Below are 20,990 nucleotides of genomic sequence, written 5' to 3'. Positions count from 1 at the left end.
TTCAGGAAGATACAGAAGCGATGTTCAAGGGTTAATTTAATGTTGAGTGGATTTAATTGGAGAGAGACTGGGCCCTGCAGGGATGTAGACATCTGTCATAATAAGGCCCTCACAGTTGGCAGGGAGGGGAGAGGAGGTGGAGAGGTGGGGGGAGGAGAGGTTGGGGGGAGAGGAGGAGGGGGGAGGAGAGGGGGAGGAGAGGCGGAGGGGGAGAGGGGCGGCGAGGTGGGGGGGGAGGAGAGGAGGAGGAGTGGTGGCGAGGTGGCATGAGGAGAGGAGGAGGGGGAGAGGGGTGGCGAGGTGGGGGGGGAGGAGGAGGAGTGGGAGGAGAGGAGGAGGGGGAGGAGAGGAGGAGGGGGAGGAGGAGAGGGGGAGAGGGGTGGCGAGGTGGGGGGGAGGAGAGGAGGAGGAGGGGGAGAGTGGTGGCGAGGTGGCAGGAGGAGCGGAGGAGGGGGAGAGGGGTGGCGAGGTGGGGGGGGAGGAGAGGAGGACGGGGAGAGGGGTGGTGAGGTGGGGGGGGGGAGAGGGGTGGTGAGGTGGGGGGGGGGGAGAGGAGGAGGGGGAGAGGGGTGGCGAGGTGGGGGGGAGGAGAGGAGGGGGCGAGGTGGGGGGGAGGAGAGGAAGAGGGGGAGAGGTGGGGGAGGATGGGGAGGAGGAGAGCAGGGGTTAGGTGGAGAGGACTAGAGGAGAGTTGGGGTGGAGGGGGGTTGGGGGGGTACACACCCCAGTTAGTGTGAGGAGGGTGAGAGATAACCCAGTTAGTGTGAGGAGGGTGAGAGATAACCCAGTTAGTGTGAGGAGGGTGAGAGATAACCCAGTTAGTGTGAAGAGGGTGAGAGATAACCCAGTTAGTGTGAGGAGGGTGAGAGATAACCCAGTTAGTGTGAGGAGTGGTGAGAGATAACCCAGGGACGGTGAGAGCATTTGACTGTCTCTGTCCCGTAGCTCTGTTCAAAAAGTACCCCCCCTCTTTCTCTTAACTCAGCTCTGACGGTCTCCAGGCTCCTGTGAAACAGTTTCACAACACAGCTTGAGGCTGCGAGAGAGAGAGAGAGAGAGAGAGAGGAGCGAGAAGAGAGAGAGAGAGAGAGAGAGAGATAGATCAAAAGAGATAGCAAGAGCAAAAGAGATAAGCAAGAGCAAAAGAGATAGCAAGAGGAGAGAGAGAGTCTCAGTGACAAGCCAGGAATAAATGGAAAGTGACAATGTTGGCTGGATGTCTTTGGTACTCAGCTTGTTTTGAAACACAGAGGCAGAGTGATAGAATATACCTCCCTCCAGTTGCATGGCAACATAATTATGCTTAAATGTACACCAAACCAAAAACCATTGATTTCAAAGTGTAACAAACCATACAACTGGTTGTAGACAGGAACCATGTATTCAAGGAGGGATACCCCTTGTTTATCTACCATCAAAAGCCTCTGATAGGACTGCCTCTCTCTCTCTCTCTCTCTCTCTCTCTGTCTGTCTCTGTCTCTCTCTCTCTCTCTCTGTGTCTCTCTCTCTCCTCTCTCTCTCTCTCTCTCTCTCTCTCTCTGTCTCTCTCTCTCTCTCTCTGACAATCTTTAAATCAACAAGGTAGTTTTGGCGGCATTATCACCAATTATGGTGCCGTAAATCTTCAGGTCATCATTCATGAGAATGCATTATTTGTGTATATCATCATGAATCCTGCCAGGTGCCAACTAAGCACTTCCACCTTCATCTTCCGGTTAGTCTCTTTCTGCGCCCCTCCCCTCCCCGAGGTGACGTAATGTAATGTACATTAGAACCAGTTTCATTGGTGGTTGGGGCCGCGTGCGCTCAAAGAGATTCAGAGGAGGGGATTCCTCCTCCTCCTCCTCCTCCTCCTCCCCATCACTGTCGCCGGGATACTGCTGGTAAGATGTCCTTTAAATGATATTCATTGTTTTCATTGGTTAAGAATAACTCTTATTTGTATGATTAACATCAATATATATTTAGTGCTTAGAGAGGACAAAGGGTTTTAATTGTGTCAATCGATTTGAATCTTTATGATTTGTTAGACCCAGTGTGTGTGTGTGTGTGTGTGTGTGGTTTCTGTCGGAAACTAACCTCTCATTAGACTACACACACTAGGTTGACTATCGAATTCTAGACGGTATTTAACTATTGATTGTACTACAACGCGAGCATCGTGTAGATTGCTCGCTCCTTTATTTTGCAGGTTTATCCCTTCCATCCGGTTGAGTAGTGTCTCAGCGGGTTTATCCGTTCCATCCGGTTGATAAAGTCTCATCGGACGTGTCGGAGCGGTAGGAGTGGAACGACAGCCACGAACCTGACAGATATTCAAAACATTTTCCCTCGAGCCTTGTCTCGACGATGTTTACTTCTAGAGGTCAGAGCTTCCGAAGAATCCTGTCTTTAAAAGAATGAGAAAAAGAGAGAGAGAGAGAGAGAGAGAGAGAGAGAGAGAGAGAGAGAGAGAGAGATCTAACAGTAGAATGGCTGGACACATGCTTCAGCCTAGTGCAATTTAATTGGCTGATGAGATTTCCAATTACTGCAGCCATTCTCTGCGTGCGGGCTAGTAGCCCGGTGGGCCTGGTCTGATGGTGTTGGTACTGCAACCTTATTGTGGGTGGATTGGGGCAGTGTTGTTATGAAGGTGCCTTTTACATAAAATATTAATTTCAGCCACGCTCTATATTTAAAGACCTCTCAGAATAGAATGGCCTCTCGTTTAGCCTACTTGAGTCTACTTTCAAGAAACGCATGGAAGCAAATCACCTCCGTTTCTCGGCTTATGTTTCTTTTTTCTTTGTAGTTAAAATAACGATGTGTTCACTGTATTATTTTTCAGCCAGAAGAACACAGCGCAGGGAGGGTACTGTCTGGCTGATGTGATGATGTGATGTGGATTGTAGACTAGGCTATTGAACTGAACGTCCATCCTCTCTATATGACACCATGAACCCTGCGTCGGGCGGCGCTGCCGACTCCCGCAGCCAGCTAGACAATAGCAACAGAAGGCAGCAGCTACAGCGCGCTTCCTCCCCGGCTGGCGGCAAAGACATTGGATCTAAAGAGACACCGAAAAGCAGCACTCCGTCAAAGAGCATCGCGTCAAAGCAGTGCGGAGGAGGGAGAGGCAGCCGCGGCAGCTCCCCGGTCTCCACGGCAACCAGCAAAGACAGACAGTATTTTTCTTTCAAAGGCGCGGCAAGCGTGGCAGGCGCGGTCCCTGTCCAGTCCGATGGTGCTGAAATCCATACGTTGACCAGGGCGGCGGCGGCGGCTGGGAGCGGCAGAGGAGCGGCAGAGGAGCGCAGCAGTCAGTCTGAAGACTCGCGTTGTACTGATATATCGTGTTTGAAGGGGGATACAACACGGGTTGTTTCTGATCAACCTTGTTCATCCAAATCTCCTAAATTGAAGAACAATAACCCGAGAGGAGGGGGAGGAGAAGGTGAGGCTAGCGGTACAACGACCGGAAACAAAAAAACCTCTGGCAAGAGCAGTGTGGGCTGCGGCCCTGGCTTCTGGAGAGAGGGATGTTTGCAGTCTGAGCTGATCCAGTTTCACCTGAATAAAAGCTTAAAAAAAGGAGGAGGAAAGATGAAGACAAAGACACAGTCTCCCCCGGAGCCGGTCACAGAAACGGCGGTACCAGAGGATCTCTCCCCTGAGGCCATCGTTAACGAGCCCGAACCGGTACCTGAGCCCGACCAGCTATTTCAGGAGGAGATAGAGAAACTGGAGGATGAAAATGATGAGCTAAAGGTATGTCTATATGTCTGCCATTGTCACGTCTGTATGGGTTTAAAAATAATGGGTTTAATAACAGCATGTTTTAGCAGCCTACGCTTTATACTGTTGCCCAGGGGCGTCATGCACCCCCAAAATCTGAGGGGCAGAAAGTACATGAGGATGGCTGGGGGTAGGGGGTAGGGGGGTTTCCGGAGAGGGGCTATGCCCCTGTCCATAAATTGGAGAATTTATCATTTTTCAAACACCTGAAACAGCTTTTTTTTCCAGCAATCTAGAGCCATAATCATTATGCTTAATTATATGTCCAATATATATATATATTCCTCTGCATATCTAAACCTCTTGAGATGTTTCTATTCTCCTTACTGGTGGCTCTTTTTTTTAATGAAACTAAATATGCTTTTCTGCATCTCTGCTCAAATCTGGGTAAAACATTGAAAGGAATGTGAGTCTTATTCAGTACATTTAGTTATTGATTGGTTTTCTAAAGTCTACCTGCCTTGCCAGCAGGCATGCCAGCTAAGATAGTTAGACAAGCTAGCTACTCTTAACTTTATAGCCTGAAAATGGCTCCTTGGTAGCTAGTTATGAGGTTGGGAGATTGGGAACCTATCTGGGCTAGCTAAAGCCAACTTCATAAAATTGCTTCCTAAAAGTGGCTAGTAGTATTACAGAGAAGAAAAAAAAGAAGAAAAAAAAAATAAAAAATAATATATATATATATATATATATATATATATATGTAAAAAAAATTATAGTTAAAAAAAGTAATATTTACAGCACAAATCTGAGGGGGCACGTGCCCCTGTGCCCCTATGGGCATGACGCCTTTGCTGTTGCCTCTATAATGTTTTATTGATGCCTCTAATTGCTGTGTCCCTCTCCATCTCTCTCTTTCTCTCTCTCATTCATTCCCATTAGACTGAGATAGAGGAGATGAGAGCGGAGATGGACGAGATGAGAGACACGTTCTACGAAGAGGACGCGTGCCAGCTGCAGGACATGCATCGCGAGCTGGAGCGAGCCAATAAGAACTGCCGGATTCTCCAGTACCGTCTGAGGAAGGCGGAGAGGAAGAGGATGAGGTTCGCTCAGACGGGAGAGGTAGACGGAGAGCTACTGAGGGCCCTGGAGCAGGACTTGAAGGTAAGACGCTGTCTAGACTCTAGGATAACTATTTTCCGGCCCATAAAATAATTTAGATTTTGGCCACTAGATGGCAGCAGTGTATGTGCAAAGTTTAACACTGATCCAATGAACCATTGCATTTCAGTGAGGGGCCAAGCCTCGAGACACCCACAACTTGTTTATTCATTAAACCAAGTCCTTTCGCACCAATGCCAACAAGTGCGGCGATAATTGTGATATTGAAAATAGAAAAAATATTTCTAACACACCAATGAACCTATAGCGCTACTGCCTGTGCTTAGATTGACCAATGTGTTAGGTCTGTTAAAATACCTGAAGGAAATATTGTCTAGACTCTATATGTCATCAGGTAATGTTGTCTAGACTCTATATGTCATAAGGTAATGTTGTCTAGACTCTATATGTCATCAGGTAATGTTGTCTAGACTCTATATGTCATAAGGTAATGTTGTCTAGACTCTATATGTCATAGGGTAATGTTGTCTAGACTCTATATGTCATAGGGTAATGTTGTCTAGACTCTATATGTCATAGGGTAATGTTGTCTAGACTCTATATGTCATAGGGTTTGACCTGAAGGTAATGTTGTCTAGACTCTATATGTCATAAGGTAATGTTGTCTAGACTCTATATGTCATCAGGTAATGTTGTCTAGACTCTATATGTCATAGGGTAATGTTGTCTAGACTCTATATGTCATCAGGTAATGTTGTCTAGACTCTATATGTCATAGGGTAATGTTGTCTAGACTCTATATGTCATAGGGTAATGTTGTCTAGACTCTATATGTCATAGGGTAATGTAGTCTAGACTCTATATGTCATAGGGTGGGACCTGAAGGTAATGTTGTCTAGACTCTATATATCATAGGGTAATGTTGTCTAGACTCTATATGTCATAGGGTGGGACCTGAAGGTAATGTTGTCTAGACTCTATATGTCATAGGGTTTGACCTGAAGGTAATGTTTTCTAGACTCTATATGTCATAGGGTAATGTTGTCTAGACTCTATATGTCATAGGGTGGGACCTGAAGGTAATGTTGTCTAGACTCTATATGTCATAGGGTAATGGTGTCTAGACTCTATATGTCATAGGGTGGGACCTGAAGGTAATGTTGTCTAGTCTCTATATGTCATAGGATAATGTTGTCTAAACTCTATATGGCATAGGGTGGGACCTAAAGGTAATGTTGTCTAGTCTCTATATGTCATAGGGTGGGACCTGAAGGTAATGTTGTCTAGTCTCTATATGTCATAGGGTGGGACCTAAAGGTAATGTTGTCTAGACTCTATATGTCATAGGGTGGGACCTGAAGGTAATGTTGTCTAGACTCTATATATCATAGGGTAATGTTGTCTAGACTCTATATGTCATATGGTTTGACCTGAAGGTAATGTTGTCTAGACTCTATATGTCATAAGGTAATGTTGTCTAGACTCTATATGTCATAGGGTAATGTTGTCTAGACTCTATATGTCATAGGGTAATGTTGTCTAGACTCTATATGTCGTAAGGTAATGTTGTCTAGACGCTATATGTCATAGGGTAATGTTGTCTAGACTCTATATGTCATAGGGTAATGTAGTCTAGACTCTATATGTCATAGGGTAATGTAGTCTAGACTCTATATGTCATAGGGTAATGTTGTCTAGACTCTATATGTCATAGGGTAATGTTGTCTAGACTCTATATGTCATAGGGTAATGTTGTCTAGACTCTATATGTCATAGGGTGGGACCTGAAGGTAATGTTGTCTAGACTATATGTCATAGGGTGGGACCTGACGGTAATGTTGTCTAGACTGTGTCTGCTGTGAACTGTGGATGTGATGAATGCTATTTGGTTTGATCCAAATGCCATTCTATTCCCAAAATGCTTGTGTATATACAGTTACATATGCAGTGGATTCTGAAAGTATTCAGACCCCTTGACCTTTTCCACATTTTGTTACGTTGCAACCTTTTTCTAAAATGGATTAAATAAAAACAAATCCTCATCAATCTACACACAATACCCCATAATGACATCACAATACTCCATAATGACATCACAATACCCCATAATGACATCACAATACCCCATAATGACATCACAATACCCCATAATGACGAAGCAAAAACAGGTTTTAAGAAATCCTGTCAAATTTATAAAAAATCAATTTAAATAAATCTCCCCCTCCCTGTCTCTCTCCCCCTCCATCCCTCTCCCTCCCCCACTCCCCCTCCCTTTCCCATTCGCTCTCCCCCTCCATCCCTCTCTCTCTCCATCTCCCCCTCCCTCTCCACTTCCCTCCCCCTCCCTCTCCACTTCCCTACCCCTCCCTCTCTCTCTCTCCCTCTCCCTCCCTGTCTCTCTCCCTCTCTCTCCCTCCCTGTCTCTCTCCCTCCCTGTCTCTCTGCCCCCCGCCCCCCCTCTCTAGGTAGCGAAGGATGTGTCAGTGCGTCTGCACCATGAGTTGGAGAATGTGGAGGAGAAAAGGACGAAGACAGAGGAGGAGAACGAGAAGCTAAGGCAAAAGCTGATAGAGGTGGAGGTGACCAAGCAGGCCCTGCACAACCAGCTGGAGAAGGCCAAGGAGGTGATGAGGGGGAGGGAAGGGGTGAGGTGGGGGGGGGACAGGGGTAGACAGGGGAGGGTTAGGGTGGTGGGTTAGGGTTAGGTGGAGGTGACTGAGCAGGCCCTGCACAACCAGCTGGAGAAGGCCAAGGAGGTGATGAGGGGGAGGGAAGGGGTGAGGTGGGGGGGGGGGACAGGGGTAGACAGGGGAGGGTAAGGGTGGTGGGTTAGGGTTAGGTGGAGGTGACTGAGCAGGCCCTGCACAACCAGCTGGAGAAGGCCAAGGAGGTGATGAGGGGGAGGGAAGGGGTGAGGTGGGGGGGGGACAGGGGTAGACAGGGGAGGGTTAGGGTGGTGGGTTAGGGTTAGGTGGAGGTGACTGAGCAGGCCCTGCACAACCAGCTGGAGAAGGCCAAGGAGGTGATGAGGGGGAGGGATGGGGTGAGGTGGGGGGGGGGGGACAGGGGTAGACAGGGGAGGGTTAGGGTGGTGGGTTAGGGTTAGGTGGAGGTGACCAAGCAGGCCCTGCACAACCAGCTGGAGAAGGAGGTAATGAGGACACCTGCTGTCAGGGAGGGCAAGGTTCCGCAGTGTCACGTGACCAGCTGGATTCAAACCCAGGTCTCCTGCGTGCCACAACACCGTGTTAAGCCTGCCGAGCTAAAGCCGAGACGTTAGCTCAGGGAGTTAACACAGGGTCTGGTTACTCATCACAAGCTTGTTAGTTAAGAGGTTTCCCGAGAGTCATGTTTTAATGATTAACAGCCTGTCCTGTAAAGAACATGGTACTGTCCACGACAGATTCCACCAGTCATGTACAACAGTTAACAGGTGGGCTGATGATTCCATCTTTATTCTCTGCAGCTGTCACTGAAGAGGAGAGGAGGCAGGGACGTTCAGAAAGAGAAGAGGATTCCACAGACTCCAATAGAAGTACGGCACTATTTTCAACAATGTTTTACATCATTGTTATTCGTCAAACTATAATGACGAAAGAGACGAGACCAAAACATATATATATATTATATTCTTCTTCTCTCCTTCAGGAGGACAACGAAGATCTGAAATGCCAGTTGGCCTTCATCAAGGAGGAAGCCATTTTAATGAGGAAGAAGATGGCTAAAATTGACAAGGAGAAGGACCGGCTGGAACACGAGCTGCAGAAGTATCGCTCTTTCTACGGGGATGTGGATAGCCCTGGGCCCAAGGGAGAGGCTGGTGGACCAGCTACCACCCGGGAGTCAGAGCTGAAACTGAGACTGAGGCTGGTGGAGGAGGAAGCCAACATCCTGGGGAGGAAGATCGTAGAGTTGGAGGTGGAAAATAGAGGACTGAAGGCTGAACTGGAGGACATGAGAGACAGGTAGGGAGGGAGGGAGGGAGGGAGGGAGGGAGGGAGGGAGGGAGGGAGGGAGGGAGGGAATAGAGGACTGAAGACTGAACTGGAGGACATGAGAGACAGGTAGGGAGGGAGGGAGGGAGGGAGGGAGGGAGGGAGGGATGGAGGGGGTGAGGGAGGGAGGGAGGGAGGTGGAGAATAGAGGACTGAAGGCTGAACTGGAGGACATGAGAGACAGGTAGGGAGGGAGGGATGGAGGGAGGGAGGGAGGGAGGGAGGACTAGAGGTGGAGAATAGAGGACTGAGGCCTGAACTGGAGGAGAGGAGAGACCGGTAGACCCAACGGACCCCTAAACCCTACGCCCTAAACCCTAAAGCCTATAGACTTGATGCACTTGTGGAGATCTGAGAGGATTTGACAGCTGTCAGCAATATGGTAGTAGCTCCACCCTGCTCTCTGATAGGCTTGATAAAAGTTTCCCCATATTGCTTATACCAATCAAATCCTCTCAGATCTCCATATGTCTTTGTAAATAAACAAGATACATTTGATTGATTGATGTATTGATTGGTTGATATATTGATTGATGTATTGATTGATCTATCGATTGATGTATTGATTGATGTATTGATTGATTGATGTATTGATTGATTGATGTATTGATTGACGTATTGATTGATTGATGTATTGATTGATTGATGTATTGATTGATTTATTGATTGATGGATGTGTTGATCGATTTATTGATTGATGGATGTGTTGATCGACGTGCTGATTGATGGATGTATTGATTGATGGATGTATTGATTGATGGATGTATTGATTGATGTATTGATTGATGGATGTGTTGATCGACGTGCTGATTGATGGATGTATTGATTGATGGATGTATTGATTGATGGATGTATTGATTGATGGATGTATTGATTGATGTATTGATTGATGGATGTGTTGATCGACGTGCTGATCGATGCGTTACCAGGGATGAGGTGGCTGGAGGCTCGGCTGAGCATGGCTGCAGCAGGGAGCAGGGAGAGGAACTCAGGGAGCTGAGACAGCAGCTACAGCTGGTGGAGGACGAGGCAGAGCTGCTCAGGAGGAACCTGCAGGACGCAGAGGAGGACAACAACAAGGTGGCGTCCCAAATGGCACCCTATTCCCTATATAGTGCACTACTACTGCAGGATGTAGAGGAGAACAACAGTGTTAGTCCCAAAATGGCACCCTATTCCCTATATAGTGCACTACTTTAGACCAGGGAGCAAAGGGCTCTGGTTGAAACTAGTGTGCGATATAGGGAATAGGGTGCAATTTGGAAAGAAGCCGTTTACATTCTACGTGTGAATCATATAGTAGAGTATTTGTCGTTACTGATCACATTTATCTCTCTCTCTCAACACCCCCTCGTAGCAACGTCTCATAAGGTTAACCATGTACCTCCTGGGGGAAGGACACCTGGTCCCATAAGGTTTACCATGTATCTCATGGGGGAAGGACACCTGGTCTCATAAGGTTTAACATGTACCTCCTGGGGGAAGGACACCTGGTCCCATAAGGTTTAACATGTATCTCATGGGGGAAGGACACCTGGTGTCATAAGGTTTAACATGTACCTCCTGGGGGAAGGACACCTGGTCCCATAAGGTTTAACATGTACCTCCTGGGGGAAGAACACCTGGTCTCATAAGGTTTAACATGTACCTCCTGGGGGAAGGACACCTGGTCCCATAAGGTTTAACATTTATCTCCTGGGGGAAGGACACCTGGTCCCATAAGGTTTAACATGTACCTCCTGGGGGAAGGACACCTGGTCCCATAAGGTTTAACATGTACCTCCTGGGGGAAGGACACCTGGTCCCATAAGGTTTAACATGTACCTCCTGGGGGAAGAACACCTGGTCTCATAAGGTTTAACATTTATCTCCTGGGGGAAGGACACCTGGTCTCATAAGGTTTAACATGTACCTCCTGGGGGAAGGACACCTGGTCTCATAAGGTTTACCATGTATCTCATGGGGGAAGGACACCTGGTGTCATAAGGTTTAACATGTACCTCCTGGGGGAAGGACACCTGGTCTCATAAGGTTTAACATTTATCTCCTGGGGGAAGGACACCTGGTCTCATAAGGTTTACCATGTACCTCCTGGGGGAAGGACACCTGGTCCCATAAGGTTTAACATGTACCTCCTGGGGGAAGGACACCTGGTCTCATAAGGTTTACCATGTATCTCCTGGGGGAAGGACACCTGGTCTCATAAGGTTTACCATGTATCTCATGGGGGAAGGACACCTGGTCTCATAAGGTTTAACATGTACCACCTGGGGGAAGGACACCTGGTCCCATAAGGTTTACCATGTACCTCCTGGGGGAAGGACACCTGGTCTCATAAGGTTTACCATGTATCTCATGGGGGAAGGACACCTGGTGTCATAAGGTTTAACATGTACCTCCTGGGGGAAGGACACCTGGTCTCATAAGGTTTACCATGTACCTCCTGGGGGAAGGACACCTGGTCCCATAAGGTTTAACATGTACCTCCTGGGGGAAGGACACCTGGTCTCATAAGGTTTAACATTTATCTCCTGGGGGAAGGACACCTGGTCTCATAAGGTTTACCATGTACCTCCTGGGGGAAGGACACCTGGTCCCATAAGGTTTAACATGTACCTCCTGGGGGAAGGACACCTGGCCTCATAAGGTTTAACATTTATCTCCTGGGTGAAGGACACCTGGCCTCATAAGGTTTAACATGTACCTCCTGGGGGAAGGACACCTGGTCTCATAAGGTTTAACATGTACCACCTGGGGGAAGGACACCTGGTCTCATAAGGTTTAACATTTATCTCCTGGGGGAAGGACACCTGGTCTCATAAGGTTTAACATGTACCTCCTGGGGGAAGGACACCTGGTCTCATAAGGTTTAACATGTACCTCCTGGGGGAAGGACACCTGGTCTCATAAGGTTTACCATGTACCTCCTGGGGGAAGGACACCTGGTCTCATAAGGTTTAACATGTACCTCCTGGGGGAAGGACACCTGGTGTCATAAGGTTTAACATGTATCTCCTGGGGGAAGGACACCTGGTCTCATAAGGTTTAACATGTATCTCCTGGGGGAAGGACACAGGACACGTACCCCAGGTTGAGAACCACAGATTTAACAGACGTTCTTTAATCCAGAACCATATACAGTCAGTGATTTAAGCTTTAAGGTAGTTTTACTAAAGTACATCCTGTTTCAATCGCCCACTATATCGTTCTTTTAGGTGACGGGAGAGCTGAACAAGCTGAAGTACAAGGAGGGCTCCAGGCACGGCGCTGGTGGTGGAGGAGGTGGTGGTGTCGGAGCGGCTGCAGACCGGGCCAAGGTGGAGGTCCTGCAGGAGGAGCTAAAGGCTGCCAGGCTGCAGATCAACGAGCTGAGTGGCAAGGTGAGGCAGCATGATGGACTACACTACCCACAATGCTCTGTGTATTTTTTTTTTTCTTCTTCTGTGCAAGGTTGGGGTCACTTCCATTTTAATTCCTTCAATTCAGGAAGTTACCTGGAATTCCAATTCCAATTTCCCTCCATGCTTCTCACTGAGAACACATTGGAAGTGGAATTTCAGTTTACTTCCTGAATTCATTGAAATGAAGCTGACAGTTGAAGCTAACATAATGCTCCATCACTGACGTTAACATAATGCTATCCATCTCTGACGCTAACATAATGCTATCCTGTCTCTGACGCTAACATAATGCTATCCTGTCTCTAACGCTAACATAATGCTATCCTGTCTCTGAAGCTAACATAATGCTATCCTGTCTCTGACGCTAACATAATGCTATCCTGTCTCTAACGCTAACATAATGCTATCCTGTCTCTGACGCTAACATAATGCTATCCTGTCTCTGACGCTAACATAATGCTACCCTGTCTCTGACGCTAACATAATGCTATCCTGTCTCTGACGCTAACATAACGCTATCCTGTCTCTGACGCTAACATAATGCTATCCTGTCTCTGATGCTAACATAATGCTATCCTGTCTCTGACGCTAACATAATGCTATCCTGTCTCTGACGTTAACATAATGCTATCCTGTCTCTGACGTTAACATAATGCTATCCTGTCTCTGACGCTAACATAACGCTATCCTGTCTCTGACGCTAACATAACGCTATCCTGTCTCTGACGCTAACATAATGCTATCCTGTTCTGCGCTCGCACCGCTCGACGCACATAATGCTATCCTGTCTCTGACGCTAACATAATGCTATCCTGTCTCTGACGCTAACATAATGCCTTCCTGTCTCTGACGCTAACATAATGCTATCCTGTCTCTGACGCTAACATAATGCTATCCTGTCTCTGACGCTAACATAATGCTATCATGTCTCTGACACTAACATAATGCTATCCTGTCTCTGACGCTAACATAATGCTATCCTGTCTCTGACGCTAACATAATGCTATCCTGTCTCTGACGCTAACATAATGCTATCCATCACTGACGCTAACATAATGCTATCCTGTCTCTGACGCTAACATAATGCTAACCTGTCTCCTTACCTCTACAGGTGATGCAGATGCATAATGCTATCCTGTCTCTGACGCTAACATAATGCTATCCTGTCTCTGACGCTAACATAATGCTATCCTGTCTCCTTACCTCTACAGGTGATGCAGATGCAGTATGAGAACCGTGTCCTGCTGTCCAACATGCAGCGCTACGACCTGGCATCACACCTGGGCATCAGGGCCAGCCCCCGGGAAAGTGACGCAGAGAGTGACGGAGGAGATGACGCCTCCACCTCATCGCGCTTCCCACCCCACCGTAAACGAGAAGGCCCCGTCGGAGGGGAGTGCGACTCGGACGAGGTGATACACGTACCACAGTAAACCCAATAATGGCTTTGTGTATTAAATACAGTGAAGCTGACAAGCCCGAAGCTAATCCTAAGGTTATCCCGTCTCCCTACCAATCCAGGTGCGTAACATCCGGTGCCTGACCCCCACGCGCTCCCTCTACACCCCCGAGGGCCGTTTCCTCCCCCGCAGCCTGAAGGACCGGCAGCAGATGGTAGACATCCGTCTAGAAGCAGAGCGGCTGGGTCGGACCATCGACAGGCTGATAGCGGACACCGGTACCATCATGGCTGAGGCCCGGGTCTATATGGTCTCCAACGGGGAGCTTTACGAGGAGGAAGGGAGCACCGTCAGAGAACATGAGTTGTTGTACAGGATCACCGCTCAGATGAAGGCCTTCAGGAAGGAGCTGCAGGGATTTATAGACAGACTGGATGTCCCCAAGCCAGAGGACAAAGAGGAAGAGGAACCACTGTCTGTAAGTTGAACAGAGTTAGACACACACTAGGGTTTCCGTTGGCCTTTTGCCCCCTCCCCCCCCCTCCCCCTCCCTCCTTATTAAATGTCCGGTAAATTAAAATGTCCGTCACCACATTTCCTAACGGAAACCCTGGCAGACACTTACACACACCCATTACATGTATGCATTGTGGACATGTCAGTATTACATCTACTGTAGGACAGGCCTCTATTTGGTCTGAATGTCAGTATTACATCTACTGTAGGACAGGCCTCTATTTGGTCTGAATGTCAGTATTACATCTACTGTAGGACAGGCCTCTATTTGGTCTGAATGTCAGTATTACATCTACTGTAGGACAGGCCTCTATTTGGTCTGAATGTCAGTATTACATCTACTGTAGGACAAGTCTCTATTTGGTCTGAATGTCAGTATTACATCTACTGTAGGACAGGCCTCTATTTGGTCTGAATGTCAGTATTACATCTACTGTAGGACAGGCCTCTATTTGGTCTGAATGTCAGTATTACATCTACTGTAGGACAAGTCTCTATTTGGTCTGAATGTCAGTATTACATCTACTGTAGGACAGGCCTCTATTTGGTCTGAATGTCAGTATTACATCTACTGTAGGATATGCCTCTATTTGGTCTGAATGTCAGTATTACATCTACTGTAGGACAGGCCTCTATTTGGTCTGAATGTCAGTATTACATCTACTGTAGGACAGGCCTCTATTTGGTCTGAATGTCAGTATTACATCTACTGTAGGACAGGCCTCTATTTGGTCTGAATGTCAGTATTACATCTACTGTAGGATATGCCTCTATTTGGTCTGAATGTCAGTATTACATCTACTGTAGGACAGGCCTCTATTTTGGTCTGAATGTCAGTATTACATCTACTGTAGGACAGGCCTCTATTTGGTCTGAATGTCAGTATTGTTTAACCTGCTTTTAATCTGTTCTCTCTTCCTGTCTTTCTACCATTCTGTTTTCCTGACTCGTCCTCCTTCTCTGTCCTATTAACCCATCTAGATGTTTCAACCCATCATTCTGCTCATCCTCATCCTCGTCCTGTTCTCTTCACTCTCCTATACCACCATCTTCAAACTCGTCTTCCTCTTTACTCTCTTCTTCGTCCTGTAACGTCCGTCTCACTTTGCATAGACACATATTTTTTGTTTAGTCATATTTTTATTTGGTTTGTATTTTTTCTTTTGGAACATTCCCATCTAAGGTCACACGTGATACGGGACACTATTCCACGTTTCAGCAGTTACTATTTACACGCTTTCAACACACACTGGAGGAGACCACACACACCTCTGGGACTGAGACCACACACCTCTGGGACTGAGACCACACACCTCTGGGACTGAGACCACACACCTCTGGGACTGAGACCACACACCTCTGGGACTGAGACACTGGGGAGACCACACACCTCTGGGACTGAGACCACACACCTCTGGGACTGAGACCACACACCTCTGGGACTGAGACCACACACCTCTGGGCTGAGACCACACACCTCTGGGGCTGAGACACTGGAGGAGACCACACACCTCTGGGCTGAGACCACACACCTCTGGGACTGAGACCACACACCTCTGGGACTGAGACCACACACCTCTGGGACTGAGACACTGGAGGAGACCACACACCTCTGGGACTGAGACCACACACCTCTGGGACTGAGACCACACACCTCTGGGACTGAGACCACACACCTCTGGGACTGAGACACTGGAGGAGACCACACACCTCTGGGGCTGAGACCACACACCTCTGGGACTGAGACCACACACCTCTGGGACTGAGACCACACACCTCTGGGACTGAGACCACACACCTCTGGGACTGAGACACTGGAGGAGACCACACACCTCTGGGACTGAGACACTGGGGAGACCACACACCTCTGGGCTGAGACCACACACCTCTGGGACTAAGACCACACACCTCTGGGACTGAGACCACACACCTCTGGGCTGAGACACTGGAGGAGACCACACACCTCTGGGACTGAGACCACACACCTCTGGGACTGAGACACTGTATATTATTAGGTGAGTAGACAAGGTTAACAGTAAATGGTCCCTTATCTAACCTTATTTTAGAGGTCCCCCAGAACTCTGATGCAAAAGGCAGGAAGGAACAACAGTTTGCTGTGGGTGTATAGGAGGCCCAGTCTGTAAACCTACACAGTACCTACCTATGTATAGTGCTCATGCATGTACAGTATAGCAGTGTTAGGGACACATAATCCATCAACAGAGCGTTCACCTGGAGTACTGTGAAATGTTTACTTACGAGCCCTTAACCAACAACACAGAGTTTTAAACAGTAAGAAATATGTGCAACATAAACTAAATGAAAAATACTAACAGCTGCTCTATGTACATAGTCATTGAACACTGGTCACTTATATATATGTAACCGATGTGAAATGGCTAGTTAGTTAGCGGTGGTGCGCGCTAGTTTCAATCGGGTGACGTCACTCGCTCTGCGACCTTGAAGTAGTTGTTCCCCTTGCGCTGCAAGGGCCGCGGCTTTTTGTGGCGTGATGGGTAACGATGCTTCGTGGGGTGTCAGTTGTTGATGTGCGCAGAGGGTCCCTGGTTCGAGCCCAGGTTGGGGCGAGGAGAGGGACGGAAGCTAGACTGTTACATACTGTATTCTGGTCAAAGCTCATCCTATATAACTACTGCTGTACACACCTTTTCTATTTGTATATTGTCATAATGTGTATATACACACCATCATATACATACATTCCATTGCTCGTTCTGATATTTTTTGGGGTGTATTGTTGTGTTTTTGTTAGGTATTACTGTTGTAATAATGCACTGTTGGGACCTAGAAAACATACGCGTTTCGCTACACCTGCGATAACATCTGTAAAATATGTGCACATGACCAATAACATTTGATTTGTGTTGGATGTGGTCTTGTTAATATCCCGTAAGTTCTATTGGCCACTGAGACCGGAACACACGGCGATTCTCATCCGGCGGTGGGTATGTGACGTCATAAACGGTATTAAGACCAGCTGTGAGGGAGAAGTACGCGGGGGCTTCTTCGTGGCTCGTCTGGTCGAGTTGTCCAATGAAAAAGCATCAGGAAAAAATAAAGACAAGTCAGACCAAGACGGTTATTTCCGTTGGATTTAGGGACCACTCTGATTTTCATTAACAACTGACCAGAAAGACCCGGTTTTTTTTGTTGGATAGCTTATTTTGGTGTTTTTGGAGAACTTTATGATATTACACAGCTGGACATTGCATAACAGGTAAGATGTTTTCAGATGTCCCGAATCTATTCAGAGATTTGAAGGCAATGAAAGGGTTCTTGTGAAATAACGGAGCACAGCCTTATATCAAAATAGGATGCAGACTAACTGCGAATACAGAAACGTGGATCAACTGCAAGAGTGTGTGTGTGTGTGTGTGTGTGTGTGTGTGTGTGTGTGTGTGTGTGTGTGTGTGTATTGACAGGCTGTGCAACATTTGGCTTCTGATTTTGCGTGTGAAGCCAATAAACACCCATTAGACTATAACCAGCGAGCTGAACACATTTATCGCCACGGTCACGGTTACAACCCTTTGAATAGTCTAGTCTACCACTTGATCCACATTCCGCAGTCAGAGCCCCGCGACAATAATCGACCCGGTAGTAAACAGACGTGATTTAATTCATATTTATTCAACGGGGGGTTCCGCGCGACCTACTCCCGGCTCCGTTACTTAGTAGTCTACGTTACCCGGTGGGGTTATTGAGTAAATGATATACATGGTTACAGGGTGTAAAAATAGTCCCCCAGCTCTTACATCAGTGGACTAGGTGTATTATTGGGTAGTCGTCCTGTCCCCGTAACAACAACCTACTGGGTGTTCGTCACCCACACAGCGCGCTGCACAGGGCAGGAGCCTGGCCGGTAACCGTAGTATTTTACCGTAGGAATAATGACTAGCCTAAAGAAGTTTGGATAATAAATCCAGATAGCATCAGTAGAGTGCCGCCGCATAATGACCGACTGTTGACCTTGGCAACGGCGCGGTGACATGGAAGGGACAAATACGCACATCGCTGCATGGCCTCGAACTGCTCCTGGTTCAGCGTTGAGAGAAACGGACAAGTCCGGGGAAATCTCCGGTTTCGGATAATTATGCTGCTGCAACTACAACCGAAAGCCCCCCCGGTCAACCGAAAGGCTGTCATCAGTTTGTGTTTGTTTGTCACTGCGCGTTGAGAAATGTGGAATGCTGCGTTCGGAAATGGGTCAGATTTGGGTAGTGGAGGAGGTGGAGGCGGAGGCGGCGGCGGTGGGTACGTGCCAGCGCAGGACTGGGAATTCGTTCCCTGCTCCCGGTTGGAAAGAGAAAGAGAGAGGGGCAGAGGGAAGAAGAGTCGCAGCCCGTTCAGGACGTTCTCCTCCCCGCCAACAGTCACTCAGTTCACCGAACGGTCTCATTCTGGAACGGTTGGAACATCAGTGGATCGGACGCAAGAACCGGGGACTCATCACTCCCGTCTGAAACACAAGTTTCAGCACTTAAAGAAACGCCACGGACAGGACAAGGAAGAATGGATTCGACAGAAGGAGATACTTTTAAGACAAGTTGCTGAGATACAAGTAGGCCTAATTTTGAAAATAATTTCACACTTCAGCACAGGTAGATATTCTATTCACAAGTTTTACATGATACTTCTGGTTCACTACTACGATTTTGTTTTTGTTCTGAGTGTTTTCTGAATGTATGTATTGTGGAACACCAGCTACAGCTAACTGTGTTGCTGTATTGATTCTCAGGGAGAACAGCTAACTCTGTGTTGCTGTATTGATTCTCAGGGAGGGGAGAACAGCTAACTCTGTGTTGCTGTATTGATTCTCAGGGAGAACAGCTAACTCTGTGTTGCTGTATTGATTCTCAGGGAGAACAGCTAACTCTGTGTTGCTGTATTGATTCTCAGGGAGAACAGCTAACTCTGTGTTGCTGTATTGATTCTCAGGGAGAACAGCTAACTCTGTGTTGCTGTATTGATTCTCAGGGAGAACAGCTAACTCTGTGTTGCTGTATTGATTCTCAGGGAGAACAGCTAACTCTGTGTTGCTGTATTGATTCTCAGGGAGAACAGCTAACTCTGTGTTGCTGTATTGATTCTCAGGGAGGGGAGAACAGCTAACTCTGTGTTGCTGTATTGATTCTCAGGGAGAACAGCTAACTCTGTGTTGCTGTATTGATTCTCAGGGAGAACAGCTAACTCTGTGTTGCTGTATTGATTCTCAGGGAGGGGAGAACAGCTAACTCTGTGTTGCTGTATTGATTCTCAGGGAGGGGAGAACAGCTAACTCTGTGTTGCTGTATTGATTCTCAGGGAGAACAGCTAACTCTGTGTTGCTGTATTGATTCTCAGGGAGGGGAGAACAGAAGGATTTTGTTGGATCTTAAGACTGTAGTGGAGGAGGTGCAGCTAGAGGTGAAGAGAGAGGAGTCCAAGAGGAGCGAGCTACAGCTGCAGTACACTAAGGACAGATGTGCCTGGGAACTGGAGAGAGCTCAGCTGAAATGCAGAATCGCACAGGTAAGAATACACTATACTATATTATACTACACTATACTATACAATATGATACTATACTATATGATACTATACTATATGATACTACACTATACTATACGATACTACACTATACTATACTATATGATACTACACTATACTATACTATATGATACTATACTATACTATACTATATGATACTACACTATACTATACTATATGATACTACACTATACTATACTATATGATACTACACTATACTATACAATATGATACTATACTATACAATATGATACTATACTATACAATATGATACTACTCTATACTATATGATACTATACTATACAATATGATACCGCACTACTGATACTGCACTATACTATACTATATGATACTACATGATACTATACTATATGATACTACACCATACTATACAGTATGCTACTACACAGTATGATACTACACTATACTATACAATATGATACTATACTACACTATATGATACTACACTATACACTGACTGTGTCAGTACTGTAGGACACAGTCAGCCATCTCCCTCTATAATATCTCTCTGTGTCAGTACTGTAGGACACAGTCAGCCATCTTTCAGAGGCCTGTGATGTGGTTAGAAGAGTCATGCTCGCATCACATGGTGGGATCTGTGATCTGTGAATGTGTGACCAATCAATTGGATGAGGGGATTCAGGGTCTGAAGACAAGACAGACAGACAGACAGACAGACAGACAGACAGACAGACAGACAGACAGACAGACAGACAGACAGACAGACAGACAGACAGACAGACAGACAGACAGACAAGACAATGGACAGACTGTGTGGAAAACCAGAGTCTGGGAAAGTACACAGCTTTTCTCTAAGCTTTCATGTAAACAGGGGATAGATATGGACTCATCCTAAACAGGGGATAGATATGGACTCATCCTAAACAGGGGATAGATATGGACTCATCCTAAACAGGGGATAGATATGGACTCATACTAAACAGGGGATAGATATGGACTCATACTAAACAGGGGATAGATATGGACTCATCCTAAACAGGGGATAGATATGGACTCATACTAAACAGGGGATAGATATGGACTCATCCTAAACAGGGGATAGATATGGACTCATACTAAACAGGGGATAGATATGGACTCATCCTAAACAGGGGATAGATATGGACTCATCCTAAACAGGGGATAGATATGGACTCATACTAAACAGGGGATAGATATGGACTCATCCTAAACAGGGGATAGATATGGACTCATCCTAAACAGGGGATAGATATGGACTCATACTAAACAGGGGATAGATATGG

General features: G+C 46.9%; 2 protein-coding genes across 4 annotated transcripts in view; both read left to right on the top strand.

The window, feature by feature from the left end:
- The first annotated feature begins 1,795 nt into the window (after positions 1 to 1,795).
- On the top strand, positions 1,796 to 16,020 carry mtcl3 (MTCL family member 3). Its single transcript, XM_082958901.1, has 11 exons — positions 1,796 to 1,883; positions 2,831 to 3,750; positions 4,660 to 4,884; positions 7,308 to 7,466; positions 8,309 to 8,377; positions 8,491 to 8,807; positions 9,767 to 9,917; positions 12,053 to 12,217; positions 13,450 to 13,650; positions 13,760 to 14,116; positions 15,136 to 16,020. The coding sequence occupies exons 2-11, from the start codon at positions 2,938 to 2,940 to the stop codon at positions 15,244 to 15,246; spliced, it is 2,568 nt and encodes an 855-aa protein (XP_082815027.1). The 5' UTR covers positions 1,796 to 1,883; positions 2,831 to 2,937; the 3' UTR covers positions 15,247 to 16,020.
- mtcl3a (MTCL family member 3a) overlaps positions 16,020 to 20,990 on the top strand; it is a 57,756-nt gene continuing 52,785 nt past the window's right edge. Inside the window, exons 1-2 of one of the 3 annotated variants that reach the window (XM_082958896.1) lie at positions 16,020 to 16,169; positions 19,519 to 19,686. Coding sequence is in view for 1 of the 3 variants with exons in the window: in XM_082958895.1 (XP_082815021.1) it covers positions 18,356 to 18,736; positions 19,519 to 19,686 (549 nt within the window). In the remaining 2 variants the exon portion in view is untranslated. Of the gene's footprint in view, positions 16,170 to 16,202; positions 17,393 to 17,430; positions 18,737 to 19,518; positions 19,687 to 20,990 lie in introns of those variants that run through there. The other 2 variants (XM_082958897.1, XM_082958895.1) reach the window with 2 other exon arrangements.

This window comes from Salmo salar, chromosome 02, assembly GCF_965601325.2.
Source record: "Salmo salar chromosome 02, fSalSal1, whole genome shotgun sequence".
Classification (NCBI taxonomy): domain Eukaryota; kingdom Metazoa; phylum Chordata; class Actinopteri; order Salmoniformes; family Salmonidae; genus Salmo; species Salmo salar.
Note: the sequence above shows the minus strand (reverse complement) of the source record. Positions and strands in the feature narration are given on the sequence as shown.